The sequence below is a fragment of the Rhipicephalus microplus genome, unplaced genomic scaffold (genome assembly GCF_043290135.1).
Source record: "Rhipicephalus microplus isolate Deutch F79 unplaced genomic scaffold, USDA_Rmic scaffold_24, whole genome shotgun sequence".
Classification (NCBI taxonomy): Eukaryota; Metazoa; Arthropoda; class Arachnida; order Ixodida; family Ixodidae; genus Rhipicephalus; species Rhipicephalus microplus.
The window spans coordinates 2,564,588-2,586,623 of NW_027464597.1; the positions used below are offsets into that span (position 1 = coordinate 2,564,588).

The window sequence follows — 22,036 nt, forward strand, 5'->3', positions numbered from 1 at the left end:
ACTCCAGTCTGCTTCATTCGTCGATGTTATGACCCTATTACATCTGATTAAGGTCCTATAGTCCTTTCATGTACCAGACTCCCACATGAAGCTGTTAACCCCACGCCAGGCGTGAAGACGTCGACGGCAACCCCGAGCAGCGAACAAGCTGGAGGTAGCAATGTCTACCGCCACAGTTTGGGCCTCTACCTGCCAAGAGCAGGCAGACCAAGGCACTGACCATGACCGCAACGACAGTGACAGACCCTGCACCACCTCCACTCGTCTTGCTCCGGCCACCTAGAGAGCCGCCAACTTTCCGCAGTTCATTGCTCGAAGACCCGGAAACCTGGCTTGAGATATAAACCGTGTCGCCGCCTACAACAACTGGAGCAACGACAGGCATCAGCATGTTTATTTCTCTTCAGAAGACACTGCTCGAACCTGGTTCAAAATTCAAGAGTGACACCTCGCAAGGTGGGGTGTTTTTCGAGCCAGGTTACTTGCCACGTTCACAAGTGTGGTCGCAAGGAGAAGGCTGAAGCTTTCCTAGCAACTCACATGCATTTGCCAAACGAGAACGTGGCGCTCCTCATGGAAGAGATGGCCAAGCTCTTCCGTCACGCTGACCCCGAAATGCCCGAGGACCGGAAAGTCCGCCTCCTCATGCCAAGAGTTAAGCAGGAGCTTTTTGTGGTACTAATGTGAAACCTTTAGAACAACATCCAAGAATCTCTCAGAAGTGAAAGCTATCGCAAAGAACTTTCAAATGAGCACATGACCTTTCAACTGCCGTGTGACGCCAGCCTGTGCAGAGATCCAGCCACTCTGCTCCAACGATCTGCGTCAAACCATAAGAGCCGTAGTGTGCGAAGAACTTCGCCGAATGTTCCCGTGGTGTCAGCCTCCAGTTCCACCAATCGCAGAAGTTGCCAGAGAAGAAATTCAATAATCGTTTGGGATCTACGAGTCAGCGCAGCCGCAACCGCGAGCCATGAGATAGGTTGCTGCTGCCCGACGCTGCGCTCGATCCCCACGTCAACATCAACAGGCAGTGCCGTCGTACTGTCGCCACCAGACACTACCGCCACTACTACCGACGACATATCATCCACCTGCTTTTCTGCGCTACGTACCATAGAAGAACGACGTTTGGCGCGCCCCTGACAACCGCCTACACTGCTACCATTGTGGGGAAGCTGTACCAACATACCGCAGCTGCCAGTATCACCAAAATGGTCTACGCAAATTCACCGTCAGCTCACCGCCCCCAGACCAAGGCGAGCGATTCCGCGACAGCGCTGGCTACCTAGCCACCACAGAACGTGCACCTCGACGTTCCTTCCGTTCACTACGAACTGCATCTTACCTGTCCCTTCACCAACTCCAGCAGTACAGCTGTCGTGCTTAAAGTCGCTTCATGTGTGTTAAAGCACTGCAAACGTGTATTTTCTTTTTAGGGGCGAATCTCCTTATGTTATGGCTATGTTCATCCTCTGATGGTGTATGTAGCCACCGGTGGCACATACCCGAAATAGCGATCTTTAGTATGTCCGCTGGATAGCGGCACTTGTATATGATAAGTACATGATGAAATGATGTGAGATTGCTGTGCTTGGAGTGTTCCCTAGATAAACGGATGGACATTCAGATAGACGGACGGACAGATGGACGCACAGACAGGCAGAGGGGCGGAAGCACATACGAACGAACGGACGGACGGACAGACAGACAGACAGACAAACAGACAGAAGGACGGCCGCACGTACAGTCACACGCACGGACGGAAGGGTGGACAGACAGAAGAACGGACATATGGACGGACGCATGGACGGACGCATGGAGAGACGCACGGAAGGACGGATGCGCCCATGTTCACAAGGATGGACGGACGCATGGACGGATGCACGGACGGATGCCCGGATGGACGTGTGGACGGACGGAAGCAACAACAAATGGGTGGATGAAAGCACGGACGGACTGGCGAACGCTTCGCCCCACCAATTATCATTCACTCCGTGGATATGCTGTGATTTTTGTTGTTATAGCTGAATCTTAATTTATTGCACGTATTTTCTTGCTTAGTAATGTACTATCGGCGTCCATTGAAACCCGAACAGCGGAGCGCGTGTTTCAAGCATTAGAAACAGTATAGTGTTGGCCATCCAGCCATTACCATTGACAGGCGTGCACATCCGGTTCGGCAGCACTGCGCTATCCACCTAGAAGGCGTTATCTCCGTTTCTTCTCGAGTTTTGGTAGGGTGACAATGGTGGAAATTGTGGACGTGCTGAGCACTTTTGGTCATATCACTCGCAATTCCTTGCTTTTACTGCAGCGTCGCAGTGCAATCAGTGTCCTGGCACGTTAAATAAGAAGAGAAACATAATCGGTTTGCGGTTGATTTTCAAACGATTGTCGTATCTCGTTCGCCAGCGCTGCTTCACCTACTCATTCTTTCAGAAAATGAACCGAAAAGGCTTCATTTTAGCTGGAAATTCTGAGTGTTTCTTCGCAAGAGAGTGCGCAAATTGTTTCGCTTTACCCCCACGAAGTGAAACAGCGTAAAGTTGCTATCACTATAAACTAACCTTTGTCTACTTTAAATATGATAGAATGACATGTGGCGTTTAACGTCCCAAAACCACCATGTGATTATGAGAGACGCCGTAGTGGAGGGCTCCGGAAATTTCGACCACCTGGGGTTCTTCAACGTGCACCCAAATCTGCGAACACGGGCATACAATATTTCCGCCTCCATTAGAAATGCAGCCGCCGCAGCCGGGATTCGATCCCGCGACCTCCGGGTGAGCAGCCGAGTACCTTAGCCACTAGAGCACAACGGCGGGGCTCTACTTTAAATGGAATTTGCCAGGCATTCCGTGATGATTGACTCCGTGATGATAAACCGTGCTACAATACTCGCCTTCAGCTGCAGTAGTTTAACCTTTGTACGTTTTTTTTTAAATTTTGTTCCTTTCATATACCATACCTGGATTACAAGCAGAAATATTGCACTATAGGGGGTTCGTGCAGTGCTGCCACACTGGATGTGCGGGCCTGTCTGTGTCAATGACTGGTGGACGGCGCGTCCTATGCCATTGATGAGGTTTGTGGCACGCGCTCCACTGTTGGCGTTTCATTTGATGCCGATGGTACTTTCATGTTCTGCCCCGCCGCGGTGGTCTAGTGGCTAAGGTACTCGGCTGCTGACCCGCATGGCGCGGGTTCAAATCCCGGCTGCGGCGGCTGCATTTCCGATGGAGGCGGAAATGTTGTAGGCCCGTGTGCTCAGATTTGGGTGCACGTTAAAGAACCCCAGGTGGTCTAAATTACCGGAGCCCTCCACTACGGCGTCTCTCATAATCATATAGTGGTTTTGGGACGTTAAACCCCACATATCAATCAATTACTTTCATGTTCTGGTAAAGCATCAGGGTGATGCCTTTTTCAGAGGAAGGCAATGCCACGTTCCTTGTTCGTGTTTTGTTATCGTCCCGTTCCACTGTACGTAATTATCAGCGCAACCCACGCCTGCAGAGTCAAGAAGCTTCCGAACTGTAGTAGATAATTTCGTTAAGATTACGCCCATTTCGCGAGATTATTCTTGAACGTAGGTGGCTGCTAGCGATAACCATAGAATATTCGACAGCACGTGTATAAATCCAAACGTGCCTCACCACTTCTCAGCTGATCAACGGCCGACGCCGTGTTCGCCACTCTGGGTCTATGCCACCAAGATAATTTCCGGCCTGTTCACTCTTTCTGTGGTGGGCTTTGACGTGTCACTCCAAGATACCGGCCTGTTTCGCAGCACAGACGTGCTTACGCTTGCTCTCGTCGCTCGACAGACATGAATTGCCAAGCCTGGCGAACATTTTCAGGGCGTGCTGGTGTACTTGTTGATGTCTCGAGAAGACTGTGTTTTTCTGTGTCCCTTAACTTAAGCGTGGGTATGTGATGCACTTTGCGCACTTTGTATTCGCAATCTGTACGGCTGCAAATCCGAATGCTTGGGCGATGCTGCGTGGAGAATTGTCGGGACAGAGGGACCGAAGTTGCGAGAGTTCTCGTTTTCTAAGGACAATGAACAAAATGGAGGCGTGTCGATCGTCAAGCTGACGTCGCCATCCATTTTCTTCATGACCCGAAGGTACGTGTGTCCGTACTACATAATTCCAAATCGTTTTAATGGCACCATCTCCACCATATTTCGTTCTTGCCTTAAAATAAAGGTGTCATGTGCGCCTCTGAGTTGTTGGCGTAAACCCTGGTATAAAAATAATAAACGCGCGTGGAAGTAAGTTTTCTTAACAGGCTTTTCATCTTCAAGGTCGTTAAACATTTGCTATGGCGATTAGCGTCATGGACTTTTATTACCTGATATATTTGATTGATGTGTGGGGTCTAACGCCCCAAAACAATAGAAAATGCACCCGCTGCAGGCTGAATTTCATCCCGCGACCTGCGGGTCAGCAACCGAGTACCTTGGACACTATATCACCACGGCAGGGACATGTTACTTGTGTTTACTTGGTTAAGAAAAATCGAAGGAATACTATTGGATTGCTTGGTATATCGGTTTGTGTCTAGTATTTTCTCTCGGGGGTTCCTACCACTTTATAGTGGTATTAAAATTCGCACCTGTCTCGTCAGTACTTTAGCCTAATATTTTTTTTGAAATTTATATGCGTGTAGACGCTTCATGTACACTGCTTTTTTTAGTGGTTTTCAGGTGTGAGAGCTCTGCTTCAAGCAAGACTATTAAGTACCACCATCACATATACCGATACAGGAACCCACAGTGCAGTAGAAGTGCCCTCGGGGACTTCAATCTAGACCTAATACTAACAGTAGTATTCTTCTAGGTGGCATTGTGTCAGTGCCAGTGTGTATCTCTGTGATCTTACTTTTCGTTGATTGGGCACAAGTGCAGCCGAAAAAATTTTGATATTCGAACTAGTCTGCTTCCTTCGTCGACGTCACAGCCCCGCGTCAATATTTCGTAGTCAGCGTCCAGGTGGCAGCTATCGAGCACACCGACATTGATATATGCTTCATGAATCCTGACATGAAGTCCATCGGAAATAACTCGTATATTGTAGGGAAGAGCGGGGGGGAAAGAACTTCGTTCAAATGGCAACGTTATTTCACATTCTGCGTCACATCAAGTTTTGTGATTGTGGCTCAGAACCACCGGCGAGTTCAAGAACCCTTTCTTGGACGAATACACGGGGGGGGCCATGTGTGCTTTTACCGCAGCTCTTGGTTCAGAAGTAGAGGAGCACTACAAAAAAGACGTAAAGCATGTACCTTCTGCCTTTCTCAATGAGTAACGCAATATGAATAAACGAAATTGGTCTTGGCTCCAAGGTAGCTCCACCGAATTTTCACCGCATGTATTTATTACCGAAGCGAAAGCGCGATAGTACTGGACCCCAGCGTTTCCTCTACGATTCGGGAGCCGGTGCCTGCCGGTGGTAGTGGCGCATGGCGTGCTTGACGCTCTGCACAAGAGGGAAGTGCCTCTCGGAACAGATGCCGCGGACGTCGTCCTTGTCTACCTGTATCAGCATGACGCAGAAGTCCGGGTATTTGCGCATGGCTAGCTGCACCTGCAATGAAGCATGGATCTATCAGCAGTACGTCTCGAACAATAAACAACTGCATTCACTATGCGGAGATGTTTTGCAGATTGGCGACAAACTCGTACTAAGAGTACCCACTTGTGATTTAAGCGCGTGAAACGCCTGTATACTGAGGCAAGTAGGGCCACGCTAGTTCTTCGTTATACACGTCACTTATCACCATGTATCACGCTTTTTATTGACAACAATCTGGCAAACAAGCAAACAAGTCTACTGCAAGAAACAATCCGGAATCACAGATTAAAAAGTTTACATATTTGCAGTGTATCATCTACCACGGTGGTCTAGTGAGTATGGTGCTCGATTACTGACCCGCAGGTCATGGCATTGAATATTGGCCAAGAATGTGGCATTTTCGATGGAGGTGAAAATGCTTGAGGCTCATGTACCTGATTTTAGGTGCAAGCTAATAAACCTCGGGTGGCCCAGTATTCCACAGCCCTCGACAACGGCGTCCCTCATGGTCATATCTTGGCTTTGGGATGTTACACCTTAACAATTCTTATTATGGGTTAGTTTAGTTGACCTCCCGTGCGAGATGTGTGCGGCTAAGCTTTTTTCATTGTAAAACAGCTCTTCTGCGATTCAAAGTGCGTGAACTCCTTCGTTACAGCCTACCTCTTTGCAGACTAGTTGGTCGATACTGAAATCTAGACATGCTTCGCAAGCACAAAAAAGAAGGAAGACGTGATACAACAAAGACTGAACTGGGTTCATATGATTCGCGTTCCACTGAAGACTAGTGGGTGCTGTACTTGAGTTCACCTGGGGTGAAGAGGAGTGTGCTCTATTCATTCCCTTTCTTAAAATGATAGCTTCGCCAAGGTGGTCAAGGCTATAGCGAGGCTCACAATATATAACACAGAACATATGGCAAGCCTTGTCGTACAGACTTTTCTGTAGTAGCGTCATCGTCGTTAAATTGTTCCTGTGTATTTGAAGTTGCAACGTTGGCTTTTGATGCCACTTTGACTAGAACTATCACGCTATAAACAATCCACCTGATCACCGGTGCGATAATGCTGTCGTTGCTTTTTAAATTTTATACGAATATGGTTGGGGAGTGGGAAGGGCCTATTGGCCACAGAAGCTATGACGGATGCACGCAACGTAATTCAGAGTATTACGGTGCACTCCCTAAAGAACTTCAATTCGCATCTGCGACAAATGGCAACATATCAGTTGCCCGTAAGTAGTTAACATCATTATCATAAGCGTTCACAGATTCTTTCAAAGGGCAGTGGAATGAACTTTTACCTCAGCACTATTCCTCCCTCACCTCTCGGCCCGTTGACTCCGCAAGAGAACATGCTTCATAATATATGTCAAACACAAAGTGAGGCGATGACGGGCTTGTCACCGTGGTCATATTTTAGGAACAAAGCTACTTAAGGCGTGGGTTGTTCGTCTTCTGTGTGTAGTAGCCACCTCTCGTTTTAGCCCTTGGATTGTCCGCTGGACGGCGGTACTTGTTATATGATCAATATATGAGGAAAGATGCCAGACGACAGCCTTGGAGTGTTCACCAGATAGACGGACGGATAGGGAGAGACATGCGGGCAGACGGACAAGCGGGCAGACGTATGGACACACAGACAGACAGAAAGAAAGACGGACAAACATACGACCGGATGGACGGACATACAGACAGATGGACATGCGGACAGACAGACAGACCAACCAGCACAGAGACGTATAGACAGACGGACAAACGAATGTACATACGAACAGACAGACGTAAAGACGGACGGACGTGGCCAGCGGATGCTTCACGGTTTACCTACATAACCCTTGAAGCTTCGCCCAACTCATTATTCAATCCATGGATATGCTGTTATTTTTTCTTTCTGTTCTGGGATTAAGGTGGAAGGTAAACATTCCATGAAGGTAGAAGGGAGCTCGGCCGTCGTTATTGTCAGTGGCCCACGAGGCGAACACCCCGCACGAAAAACCATTACTGGACAGGTTTAATCAAAGTACAAGGCACCACACTGAACATAGCGCAAATAGACGACGGGACTGTAGCTAACGCTCGTCCTGTCACCTTCTTGCCCTTTATTCAGTGCTTCTGCTTAAGCGATTACCAAACAACTCGATTGGGCCTAATCCTACCCCTACGGGGAGTGGACAAGTCTGACGCAGTAAATCCAATGGGCAGTTTTGGCACCTAATTTAAATAGATAATAGAAGAAGGGCTCCCCCTCTCACCTTCTTTTGACCTCTATGAACTTTCGCTGAGTAAAGGTTTATTACATACGTGATCGAAAGTTGCATATGCATGCTTCCCATGACAAGTGATTGTGATGCTACAAAAGTCCCTCGTTGCATTCTTACACTGCCCGCACACAACCACACCCTGGAACCATATATATTCTAAATTCACATATACTTCTAAATTCACATATAAGCCCAAAAAAGTGGATGGAGGGAAGGCCGCTGTGGTAGCTCAGTGGTTAGAGCATCGAACGCGTTATTCGAAGGTCGTAGGTTCGATTCCTGCTCACGGCTGGTTATTTCTTCATCCACTTTTCTTTCTTCTTATTTACATTCAATTGGTTCTAGTAACTTCCCCTGTACATTTCTTGGCATTACTGTCTGTTAGATCTCATTAATATTGTGTTAAAACACGGAAAAACGAGCCCTTAGGTATAAGGTATACACTTCTTTCCCCTATATATATATATATATATATATATATATATATATATATAGAGAGAGAGAGAGAGAGAGAGAAAAGAGACACAACATAGCGGTTGTCTTAATTTTATTTCCAATGGTTTCGACCGGTGAACCAGTCTTCTTCAAGGTTTGTGAAGACTGGTTCACCGGTCGAAACTGCTCGAAATAAAAATAAGACAGCCGCTAAGTTGTCTCTATTCTCTTCCCAAGTACGTTTAGCCCATTGGATAAACTTATTCGGTAACCATGGACACTGGGCGGTGCCGGTGTGGCTGGTGACATATGGCTACTAATAGACTGCAGCGGCACATCTTCGACAAGGCATGGAACCGGCGACATGGCAGTGCCCATAATCTCGTTCTTGCTGCTCACGCAGGTTGGTTGCTCACATCACATTTGTGGTTTGTGTCATTTTGTTGCGGTGGTTCCACCCCAGTGTTCTTTGCCATTGAAGCGCTCGCATCGTGAGATGTCGCGCAGAGTGATCCGCAGACGGCAGTTATTGATGTTCCGGAGCACAGCCTTTTATTTGTTAATCTTGTTATCGTGCAGGGGCGACGTCTAGCAATACCCAAGGCCTTCAAATACACAGATGGAGCGCTTACTTGAAGGACAGGCTGCAATTATTTGCGAATTGTCAGCAATTGAGGAAAACCAAAAACAAACGAATGCTGATATAACTGACTTGAAAACACACTTGGCTTCGTTAGAAGAAAAATGTCCCGAACCTAGACAAATTACGAATATCAGTAGGTAACATAAAGAAAAACAGAAAAAGGAGCAAGATGTGATGTTCTTTGTTCTCCGGAAGGAATAAAACCTTGAAAATTAGCCAAGGCGTGAGAATTTGCTCTTCTACGGGATAGAGGACTCACTGGCCGGCGAGACTTGTGCTCAGGCTGAGGAGCTAATCCATAATCTGTGCCGCCCCGCCGTGGTGGCTAAGTTACTCGGCTGCTGACCCGCAGGTTGCGGGTTCAAATCCCGGCTGCGGTGGCTGCATTTCCGATGGAGGAGGAAATGTTGTAGGCCCGTGTGCTCAGATTTGTGTGCACGTTAAAGAACCCCAGGTGGTCGAAATTTCCGGAGCCCTCTGCTACGGCGTCTCTCATAATCGTATGGTGGTTTTGGGACGTTAAACACCACATATCAATCAATCAATCAATCAATCATCTTTTGTGCCGCACGAAACTTGGGCTCACTTCTGTGAACATAGTGCGTGCCCATAGAATAGCGCCATACAATGCCAATAAAACACGACCAGAAGTAGTCAGGTTTGCTTCCTTTAAAACGCGTCAGCAGGTCTTGATGAAAGCGTATAACTTAAGCGAGACTGCATACGGCATATCTGAAGATTATTCACGCACAGTTCGTGAAAGACGCTTTGGGCATTCGGAAAAAATAAAAGGAAGGAAGGCGAGAAATCCGTTTTGATACCCTATATCTGGATGATAAGCGATATCGGATTGACAGCACTACAGGTGACGTAATTCAAATGTGACCACTGTAGCAATCTTCTGTGACGCATCAACTAAGGCTACTCATTGGCAATTTCAGAAGTCTTAAATATAAGGTTGATGACTTTCAACCTCTGCTAAGTTCTGTTCAGCCTGCAGTAGTATTAGGCCTTGAATCATGGCTCGATGCCACTATCCTTGACAGAGAATTGTTCCCCGTTGGTTATCACTGTTTTAGGTGGAATCGTGAATCCAGGGGTGGTGGTGCATTTATTTTTGTACGATCAGACTTGCCTTGTGTTTGAGTCGATTGTGCTTTGGAATGTGAATCTGTATTTTGCAAGTTGCGGGTTCATAACGGTCAATGCTTTTTCATTGGTTCTTATTATCGACCACCTGGTGCCTCTTGTCCGCAGTTTGCTCAATTGACTGCTTGTTGAGACTGTTCGGTGTCATTACAATATACTGGGACGTCATTTTAACCTTCCCGGTTTCGATTGGGGGTCAAATAATTGTCTGGCAGGTGGCACAACAGGTGGTTTATACAAAGCCTTCTTTGAATTTATGCACGAATACAGTCTGCATCAGTTGGCTAGAGATGCTTCGCCTAATGATGGCACTGGTAACGTGCTTCATTTGTTACTTTGTGATGCACCGAACATTATTTTAGACATATGTGCTTTGCCCGGCATAAGTGATCATAAGGTTATTGTAGCGGACGCTACATTTTGAAATGTGTGTGTATCAAAAAAAAAACGCCCCTAGAACAGTGTATACATATAACAGGGCTAACTACGTTGCACTAAATCTAGCTCTTGAATCTTAATTTCCTACTTTTGTTACATTGGCAGCTGAATTAAACCGGAAAGAGTTATGGGGAGTACTTAAAAAGAAGCCTTTTGAACTGCGTGATAAATTTGTTCCTGTTCGAATGTACTCTTCCAAAAGTTCAAAAGATAAAAACCGTGGTTTAACAGGCCACTCCGTTCTTTATAAAGAAAAATCAGAAGAATCTATTGGCTTAGCAAGACTCAAAAATTGGATAGTCACTACATACATTTAGCAGAGTTAAAACGTAGTTTTAGAAAGCTCGCTGGATCAGCCAAACATACATACTTCGCTAACTTAGGCCAGAGGCTGGTAGACGATCCGAGGGAATTTGGAAGTACGTTAAAAGAAACTGTATAGAGGATACTTCTCTTCCAAAATTGCACTGGTCCGACAAAATTATTTTGATGATTCGAGTAAGGTCGAAATTTTTGTCAATTACTTTTCATCGGTATTTCGGTCTGGTTTTTCAGATGCTTGGCAGTTGCAATTGTTGATTTTACTGTCCAAGTCGACAAAATGTTTGAGGTTGCGTTTAGTGCGATGGGAGTCGAGAGATTATTGCAAGGCTTGAAACACACGAAAGCGAGTGGACTGGATGATATCCCGGCATTGCTTCTTATTAACTGTTCTGGCACTCTGCGTTTATATTTTTGTCGTTTATTTCAAAATTCCTTACAGCATGGCATTGATCCTTGGGACTGGAAGTTGGCCCCCGTGGTACCCATTCATAAAAGTGGACAGAGAGACAGAGTTGAGAGTTATGGGCCCGTATCGTTAACTAGTATTGTATGTAAAGTTATAGAACATGTGATTTATAACATCATCCTGTCTGACCTCGTTGCCCATAACCTTCTTCATCCTAGTTAGCATGGGTTCCGGCAGGGATTTTCTTGTACGACGCAATTGATAGAATTTACTCATGACCTTGCCTCGGCTGTCAACAGTCAGCAAAGTGTTGACTGTATATTTCTGGATTTCATAAAAGCTTTTGACGTCGTTACGCATAGTCTCTTGATCGCTAAACTTCAATATTACAAATTGGATGATAGGGTTATTGCTTGGATAGATGAGTATCTTCTCTCAAGGCAAATGTCTGCGGCTCTGAACGGTTGTTCCTCTACATTTATTGCTGGGTCCTCTAGTGCACCACATGGATCAGTCTCAGGTACGCTTTTCTTTTTGTTGTTCATAAGTGTCATCACTTTTGGTGTCACATCCTCATTTTAAAATGTTTGCAGATGACTGTATAGTATATGGGGTCATCAATAGCGACCTTAACAAACAAGCACTGCAAAACGATTTAGATTTAATTGCCACATGATGTGATAAATGGAAAATGTTATTGAATGTGAAAGAAAGCATCTACGTCACCTTTACCAGGAAACTCTCGCACTGCATAAATGATTACATGATCAATAATGCTAATCTTCAACGTGTCATGTAATATAAATAGCTAGGCGTATTTTTTACTGCTGGTTTGAGGTGGAATAAGTTTTCTGATACGTAACTTCAGTAGTTTACCACAAACACTTACAGGACAGCTCCATTTTACACACGTCCGCAATATACTGGAGTATGCGTGCGTCTGCTGGAACCCATATATTAGGAACTCACAGATAAACTTGAAAAAAGTGCAAAATAGAGCAATTCGATTTGTCCTAGGAAATTACGACAGGATGCTTAGTGTGACAGAGAGCAGAAAGCATTAAATTGGGATCTTCTTCAAAACCATCGTCGAAACCTCAGATTAAAATTATTTCATAGCATTTATCATTGGAGAACAGGGTTCATCTGGCAATTGTATTTTCAACCAACCAACTATGTTTCTCAAAGACGTGATCATCACTTAAAAATACGCGAGATTCCTTTTGGGGGTGAAGTTTTTCGCTACTTTTTCTATGTCCGCACTATAAGGGAATGGAACACTCTGCCACCGTAAATAGCCTGTATTGACTCAAGTGATAATTTTTTTCATGCGTGATGAATGTTTTTATGTGTTTGACTATATTTACTGTACCCTGCTTGCTGTAATGCCTTGTGGCAATATATATATATATATATATATATATATATATATATATATATATATATATATATATATATATATATAAATATCCGACGGTTGAAATCGTTGGTAATAAAACTAAGACAACCGCTGCGTTGGGTTTCTTCTCTTCGTATATATATATAAATAAATAAATAAATAAATAAATAAATATATATATATATATATATATATATATATATATATATATATATATATATATATATATATATATATATATATATATATATATATATATATATATATACACTCAACACTTGAAGCACCCAAGCTCTCCCTTCGCATTAGATGGCGCACCTTCTTATCCTCGGCCGCCATGTTGGAATCCACACGCTTGAACAGACGGACCATGTCCTCGATGATGTACATAGCAGCACTCTCGTTTGTGAGTTGGTTCCTCAATTGAAGAGCAGCCTCCGCCTTTTCTTTGCGGTCTGTGTTGGCGAACGTAGCCACCACTTGTCATCGGAATACCTCCCAGGTAGAGAAAAGTTTTCATGGTTCTCAAACCGTGTCTTTGCGAAGTCTTCCAGGGCGAAGTATACGTGACGGAGCTTTTCTCTTGCGTCCCACTCATTCAAGCTCTCCACTCTCTCGAACATGCCCAAACAATCTTCCAGGTCTTCGTACGAGTCACCGTGGAATACAGGCGGCTGGTACGTTTGGCTCATGAACATTTGTGCCGGTGTTACCTGGCTAGTCATAGAGGTGGCGTCCATCATTCGAATTTCCTTTGGTGTGAAGCGAAGAAAACTAAACTCAGGTGAGTCACTTCAAAGACGGCGGCTTGCGCTCTGATGTACAAAGACACTTCCACGGGGTTGACTCGCTGGTCGTCGGGGCTACGCTTTGAGCTCGCGGGGCTTCGATTCATACCCCGCACCTCCACCAGAAATGTAGCGATGCTGAGACAGACTCTGGAACAGCGGGATTGGTGGTACAATGAGAATCTAAACTGCGCATCTGCACAGGTATTCTCTGGAGGCGTGCGAAACAATGTTGAAGCCCTGTGAGAGCTCATTAGATCAGTTACTAGAGAACTGAGCACACTGAAAATGTCCCAGACTACAGCTGCACTATCTGTTACCGACTTATTTCGAGACGAACTGAGGCAGGTCATACGACAGTCAGAGCATGAGCTGCAGCCGGTTCGACCTATCCGAACATACTGTGAAGTCCTCAGACAACCCACGGTACACAGCAATGCAGCAGTTGCGATGACGGCGACTCTTCTCCCACCTGCAGCACGCAGCGCGCCTTGTACACGGGAACCAATGGCTACCTATCTGCCCCTAGGAGCACGTAGCATACACTGCTATGTGGAGCATAGGCCCCGAAAAAGTGACGTCTGGCGTGATCACGAGCGCAGACCTCTGTGTTTTCATTGTGGCCAAGCGGGTCATCTCTACAGATTCTGCCCTTACCGACAGTCTGGATTAACAGGCTTTCCGTCGTGTGCACCGTGCCACCGAAACAGCGAACGACCAGCGGAGATTGAGGAGTACTTGTCCACGCGCCAGAAATTACCACCTCTACGCCAACATCGGCCACGGTCACCATCGCCTATGCGCCACCGGTCACCCAGCCCACGTCCACCTTCAATGCAGCCTGGTCATCGTTTTCCAAGTCCACTCCCAGAAAACTGAAACAAGTGACTAGTGGAAGTGAGGCCGCTGATAACGTCAGTTACGAAGATCCTCCAATATGGTTTGAGGGTGATGACGGTGTCTTTCCGGTAAATAGGTGCAGCAACAAAAGCATTACTTAAAATTTTCGGTTGAGAATAAAAGGGTGGGAGCTGAATGCCTTAGCCGACACTGGTGCTGACTATTCAGTGATAAGTTACAAGATGGCGATGAAGCTATACAAAGTTGTGACACAGTGGAGTGGATCGCAGATACGCACGGCAGGCGGGGACATTATTACGCCCCTTGGCAGATGCATTGCAAACTTGAAATACGGGGCTTCATTTACGTTGCCGATTTCATTGTGCTACCAGAATGTTCAAGAGAACTCATTATAAGAACAGATTTTTCCGAGATAATGACGCCGTAATTAACTTGCGTAGGCCCAGCGTGTCGTTTTCGACTGAACGAGCTATGCCTGTGGAGGAATCTGAGGAACGACGCCCGCCTGCTCTACGTGTTGTTCATAATGACCTAACTGTGCCGCAACGCTGCAGTATAATGGTGCTCGCAGAGAATGGCGCCTTGTACAACCACGAAGGCATAGCGGATACAAATGTAGGGGTGTTTATGAACAAAGGTGTCTGCGTAGCTCGGGGTCTTGTTCACTTGACGAATGGTCGTGCAGATATCCTACTCACAAATTGCTCCAATGAAGTTCAACACATCACTCAAGGCATGGCTATCGCCTATTTACACGACTACTGTGTGGCGACCGAACTATGCAGCTAAACGACGTCAACCACTCGACCAGTGACTTGCAACATCGACACATCCGTGACCGTCAACCAGAGCCTTCCAGACAGTCAAAATAAACAGATATATGCCTTGGTAAAATAATTCTCTGATAGCTTCTCAACCACCTCGAAGGTCCAACGCACGTCAATTACAATACACAGAATTCTAATGCAAGACGCCACGAGGCCTATATGCCAGCATCCATATCGAGTGTCACAAAGAGAACGGGAAATTATCAATAAGCAAGTGGAGGAGATGCTTTCGGATGATGTCATCCAGCCTTAGAATAGTCCATGGGCGTCCTCCGTAGTGCTCGTTAAGAGGAAAGATAACACACTTAGATTCTGTGTCGACTACCAAAAACTGAACAGTGTAACTAAACGAGATCTCTACCCCTTGCTACGTATCGACGATACACTAGATCAACTGCGATCCGCGAAGTTTTCGTCATCCTTGAATCTGAAAAGCGGATATTGGCAAAAAGAGGTCGACGAGCGGGACTATGAAAAAACGGCAATCGTGACACCAGATGACTTCTACGAATTCAAAGCACTTCCATTTGGACTCTGTTCTGCGCCAGCGACGTTCCAGCGAATGATGGACACTGTCCTCACGGGATTGAAATAACAGTCATGCCTAGTGTGTTTGGATGGCTTGCTGGTGTTCTCTTCACCGTTTGAACACAAAAACTAAATTTATGGTGCTTAAAAGTGCTCAGAGGTCATTATCTGCTTTTCCCCTAATACAACTTCGTATTTATTCCATTTCTGCTTGTTCTTATGTCGTCTTTCTTGGCATACATTTTGACCCATGCCTTACCTTTCGCAGTCATTTTAACCATCTTAAGCAGAAGACGGCGTTTCGTATCCGCGCATTAATCAAAGCTCGCCCTTTCTTTTCCCGAGAAGCTCTACTGGCGCTGTATTTTGCGTTCATTCATAGTCATAATACTTACGGTGTAGTCTCATCGGGCAACACTTATGCTTGTCATTTATCACCAATAAAGCACATTCAAAATCAGTCAATCCGCATTGTCACTTCTAGTTCTTCGCAATCAAATGCCTACACATTACTACGCTCTTACAATATCGTGCCAATAAATTTTTTGTTCCGGTTAAATCTTCTGACCTTATTCCACAAACTGCTGTATACTCAACTCGCATTCCCATTTATTACATCTGATCTTTTGCAGAATAATAATGTGACCAGGTTTGCGGCTGATAAAAATTTCCTGTTACCCCCCACTCATACTAATTATGGGCAAAAAACTTCCGCTTTCAGTGCGATATCCTTTTGGAATGCGTTACCTTCTAGCAATAAGCGTTGCACTTCAACTCTTTTGTTCAAAAAGTCCGACAAAAATTATTTTCTCGAATAATCTTACTTGTGATCGTTTACCTGTCTGACTCGTTTGTTCTTCGTTTTTTTATACCATGTTGCGTGTTTTGGCTTGATTTGTGATATAAAAGTGTATTTTGATGTCCGTGTAATATAAGGATTTTCTGTTGCTCTGTATAAATTTTACCGTCGATTTGTATCGACAAACCGAGGGTCCCACTAAAGTCTCTGGCCTGGGATCCTCGTCTGTATATCTTAGATTTTGTACCTTGTTTTTGGAAAGAATAAAACTTGAAACTTGAAACATCTAGACCGACTACGCACAGTATTGTAAACTATCCGGTCAGCAAACTTGACAATCAAACCCAAAAAACGTCACTTCGGCTTCGAAGAGCTGCGATTCCTTGGACATGTCATCAGTTCTGACGGCGTTCGTCCGGATTCCGAAAAGACAGCCGCTAGTAAGAGGTTCCCTACACCCAGAGACAAAAAGTCAGTGCGTCAATTTTTAGGTTTATGTGCCTACTATAGGTGATTTGTGGGAAACTTATCAATGATTGCGGAACCTCCTACAGAAATAACAAAAGACGACGTGCCCTTTACATGGGAACACGAACAACAGGAAGCTTTTGAAGAATTAAGAAAAGGGCTACAGAGTTCACCAATACTTGCACATGTTGGTGAGACAGCTGACACTGAATTCCATACCAATGCCAGCAATGTCGGCCTCGGCGCCATCCTGGTCCAGTTGAAAAATGGCCAAGAGAAAGTATGCCAGCCGCAAACTCTCAAAAATCGAGGCAAACTACTCTGCAACTGAAAAAGAGTGCCTCGCAGTCATCTGGGCAATAAACAAGTTTAACCCTACCTTTACGGTAGACCATTCAGAGCTGTCAGTGACCACCATGCTCTATGCTGGCTGGCAAATCTCAAGGACCGTCAGGTAGACTAGCAAGATGGAGCCTTAGGCTGCAGGAGTATGACATTACTGTCGTATACAAATCTGGAAAAAAACACAGTGATGCCGACTGCTTGTCATTCTTCCCCATCTATCCAAGTGTATCGGACGAGGAAGACCTCCCGTTTCTAGGCGTTTTCAATGCATCTGAAATCGCTTAACAACAACGACATGACCCAGATTTGCTGGCGCTTATACAACACCTGCAAGGTCCCAATGTTCAAGTCCCTCGCATAGTTTACAGAGGGCTCCGCAGAGGACTTCGGCCCTTATGACTTACTCCACCGTATCAGCGACGTCACTTATGAAGCCAGATCTGCTGGACACGAGAGCTCAAGACACCGCAACACCACGGAAGTGGTACAGGTACTCCGCATAAAACCCTATCATGACAGATCGTCGCAAAACGAGTGAGAGTGCGCATGTATCTTTTCACTGTCTCAATCATCGGGACGATGTGTCTGAGGAGGGTGATAATGCCGCGACAAGTTGGCCACGTTCAAGTAGCCCGCCGCAATCATCGTGGTACGAGCACCAGGCCAGACCCGGCTGGCATGCGCCACGCGCTCGTGCGCTCGGGCTACGAGGAAGAGGGAGAGAGAGAGAGAATAAACATTTAATAATAAGAAATGCACACTGAGCCTTCTTTGGGTGGGGCCCTCAGTCCAGGGCTCCATTGCCTTGCGCGACCCTGCGAGCCCGCTGGACCAGCTGCTGCTGTTCCTGCCGGCGTAAGCTGAGCAGTGCAGACTCCCAAGAGGAAGGGGTGGGATTGGGAATGGGAGGAACGCCTTGTGGGGCAGAGCATTTCCACGTGGAGTGGTACACCGTCGGTAAGGATTCACAGAAGGGGCAGTAGGAGGGGTAGAGAGTTGGATGAAAGTGATTTAGCATATAAAGGCAAGGAAATGAATTGGTCTGTAGTTGCCGCCAAGCGACAGCATCTGCTCTGTTAAGTGAAGGATGAGGGGGAGGATACGTATAACGACTCTGTCGGTAGTACTCCAGCGTAGCGTTGTAATTTAGGGGTTCTGTCGATGAGTCGTCTGGTTGGACAGCTCTTCTGATGGAGCCCGGCCGGTCAGCTCTCGGGCAACCACATGAACGCGTTCATTACCATGGAGAGAGGCGTGTCCAGGAGTCCAGACGATACCCACAGGGCGTAATGCGGACGGTGAGACAGAAGAGAGGATATTGTGTGCATGTGCAGCCACAAGTCCTTGAGCGAAATCATGGCAAGCAGCTTGTGAATCTGTTACAATAGTGACAGGGGAGTCATGTGACAGTGTCGTAGCGTGAACAATTGCCAGAGCGAGAGCTCCCTCCTCTGCCAGACCACGGTCTGTAGTGCGAAGTGTGGCAGACGCCACAAGGGCGTCTGTGTCATCTATCACCGCTAAACACATGGCTGACTTCTCTGGGTAGCGTGCTGCATCAGTGTAAAGTACTTGTAAGTCTGAGGTACCATCACCAAAGACGCGTGTCATAGCCTGAACTCGGGCACGTCGACGACTGGCGGGCGGGAGGGATTCATATTGCGTGGAATCGGAGGCACTTTGATCAGTGCGCGGACAGTAGAAGCAAGTTTATGTCACGGTACTTGTGCGGGTTTTTGGGGAATTGAGTAGCCAAGACGAGACAGGATGGCGCAGCCCTGACGGGTCTGCCTGAGCCGTTGGAGCTGACTGTTGTGCTGGGCCTCGATGAGTTCGGTTACGGTGTTGTGGACTCCTAATTGAAGGAGGCGTTGTGTAGATGCGTGTGGAGGCAAGCCGATAGCCGCTTTCACAGATGTCCGTAGAATGATGTCCATCTTTTTGATTTGAGCTAGCGTGAGATTGTGAAAGAGAAGATGATAGGTGAGCCGACTAACTATGAGTGCTTGTACCAAGCGGAGGACATCCTTTTCACATAGGCCTCTCCTGCCATTGGTGATGCGTTGGATCGTGCGTGTAATTTGAGTTATCTGCTGAGCAAGAAGGTGTGTAGTGTGCGAGGCCTTGCCATCGGACTGAAGGTAGATGCGAATTCGTGGTACCAGAGGGATAGGGTGGCCATCAAGAAACAGCGAAATGTCAGGAGAATCAGCGTTTTTGCGGCGCCGCTTGTATACCAATAATAACACCGACTTATCCACTGAGCACGTAAGGCTGCCGGCACCAGCATAGTCTTGTACCACAGACACAGCTTCCTGTAGGGCGTCCTGAATGGTTCCGTCTGATCCTTTGGTTGCCCAAATTGTAATGTCCTCTGCATAGATGGCATGGTGGATGTTGGGAACCTGTTGTAATAGGGAAGGAAGTTTAGCCATTGCCACGTTGAACAAAGTGGGCGAGAGAACTGAGCCCTGTGATGTTCCTCTGCCTGTGAGACGAATGACGCCTGAACGGAGGTCTCCAATCCCAATAGCGGCCGTGCGGTCAGAAAGAAAGGGCCTGACGTAATTGTAGATACGTGAGCCACACTGAGATGAAGCGAGATTGTCAACAATAAGGTTGTGGGAGACGTTGTCAAAAGCACCCTTCAGATCCAGGGCCAGAATCGCTCAGACCTGGTTTGAAGTGGGGCTATCCAACACGTCCTCCTTAAGCTGTATTAATACGTCCTGTGTAGAGATACCAGGACGGTAGCCGAATAGTGTATCAGGAAAAAAGTGATTGTCTTCAAGGAATGGTTGTAGTCGAGAGAGGACAACGCGTTCAAAGAGTTTAGCTACACATAAAGTTAAGGACATAGGGCGAAGATTCTGGAGGGATAGCGGCTTGCCAGGCAATGGAATAAGTATGATTTCTGCGTGTCACCACTCCTGTGGTAGCGTGCCGTTTTTCCAATGTTCGTTGTAAAAAGCGGTTAAATATTCGATGGACTGGTCACCTAAATTACGCAGAAGTGTGTACGTAATGCCGTCTGTACCGGGTGCTGTGTTGCGCCTAATGCTTTGCAAAGCTGCCCTAACCTCTGCTTCCGTAATGTCCTCATCTAGAGGCGTATCGTGTACGTGTGGATAATCACGGTAGGCGGGACGGGGGCCGGTGGATACATAGTGTTGCTTTAAGGTGTGGAGCAGAGGGGTATCGTCGAGCCCTGATTTGTGGAGAATAGTGCAGATTGCGTTAGCAGTGTGTGATTTTGTCTGCGCGGGATTTAAAAGAGCACGGAGTACACGCCACGTTCAAGGTGTACTTAGTGAGCCGTTGAGTCGATTACAGAAGTTATGCCAATTGTTGCTAGTGAGGATGTTCGCATAGTCATATGCCTCAGTAGCTAGTTGGGCGATTCGGAGACAAAGTTTTCGGTTATGTTTCTGTCGCCACCACCACCGTGTCAAACCTCTGTGGGCATCCCAGAGATGTAGCAGATGCCGGTCCACATCCGGAGTTTCTGTCGTCACAGCGATGAGTTTGGTAGCTTTTTGAAAATCGGATTGAAGTTGTAATATCGAAGCCTCTAGGGAAGGAGAGTCCTGATGGGTAGTTCTACGATTACGCCTAAATGCATCCCAATTCGTTAGTTTTATGATGCGCTCTGGGGCACGCGTGGCTGCTACTTGGAGCTCTGTAGTTAGTATATGGTGATAACTGCCTAGATTCACCATGAGGTTGCACCAGGAATGATGACTAACGCCCTTGACTATCGTGAGGTCGGGGCATGTGTCCCTGCTGACACTATTACCTAGGCGAGTGGGTTGATCAGGTTCAGTCAGCAGGGTCATGCGATGAATCGCGAGAACCTGTGCGAGTCGTCGGCCTTTAGGCGTTTCTGTTGCGTAGCCCCAAGCCGGATGGGGGGCATAGAAATCTCCTACAATAACTATTTGTTTACCCAACTTGCATAGTTGTGCGAATTGATGACCGAAGTCATCGTTCCTGGCGTTAGGTGCAATGTAAACGTTAAGCACGTACAGGCTGCTACTGGAACGAGAGCACGGGACTAATTCGAGAAGTACGTGTGAGATGGAGGTGCTTTGAAGAGTGTGTTCTATGACAGTGACATGCTTAGAAACTAATGTAGCTGTGCGATGTGGTGTATTGTTCGTTACGTCCGTGTATGTGGTGTAATCCGGAGGCGTAGGGGTCCATTGTACTTCTTGTAACGCTATGACATCGGGAGTAATCCGCTGCGTCGCCATGAATTGCATTAGAGCTCCGCGTTTCTTACGATACCCTCTGCAATTCCACTGCCACACACGTAGGAGTTGAGGGGTGTCACGCGTTGACCTACGGTTTCTCGCCATGATCATGCAATAGCGAGGCCTCGGTAGTACACGGAAGCATTTCGGACTGTGCTAAATCTTGGTGGAGGGTGGTGGGAAGCGGGACTGCAGCAGCTGTGGCTGTTGAGACGGTTTTTCGGGACGGTGATAGGAAACGGGAGGGGCGTATGTAAGGATGCGGTCGCTGTTTTTCACGTGTCGGAGACGTGGTGCGTTTTGGTGCAGATGGAGAAATATTAAGTTGGCCAAGTGCAGCCGATATCTGCTGTTTAACTTCCGTTACGATCTGCTGCACAGCAGGTTGCAGGGCCGGCTGGATCAATTGTTGAAGTGGAGCTGTTAGTTCAGCCATAATGCTATCCTTCATTTTCTGCATTTCTACCTGCATCATAGCTGCGAATTCGTTCCTAAAGAAGTAGCCATTTCGTTTAACGCCTCTCGTGTG

The 22,036-nt window shown here is 46.6% G+C and overlaps 1 protein-coding gene across 1 annotated transcript in view; it reads right to left on the reverse strand.

Moving 5' to 3' along the window:
• Window positions 1-5,346: 5,346 nt before the first annotated feature.
• The window catches only part of LOC119181566 (acidic mammalian chitinase), a 58,170-nt gene continuing 41,480 nt past the window's right edge, over window positions 5,347-22,036 (reverse strand). Inside the window, exon 8 of the mRNA XM_037432819.2 lies at window positions 5,347-5,594. Coding sequence (XP_037288716.1) covers window positions 5,430-5,594 — 165 coding nt within the window. The 3' untranslated portion in view covers window positions 5,347-5,429. The remainder of the gene's footprint in view (window positions 5,595-22,036) is intronic.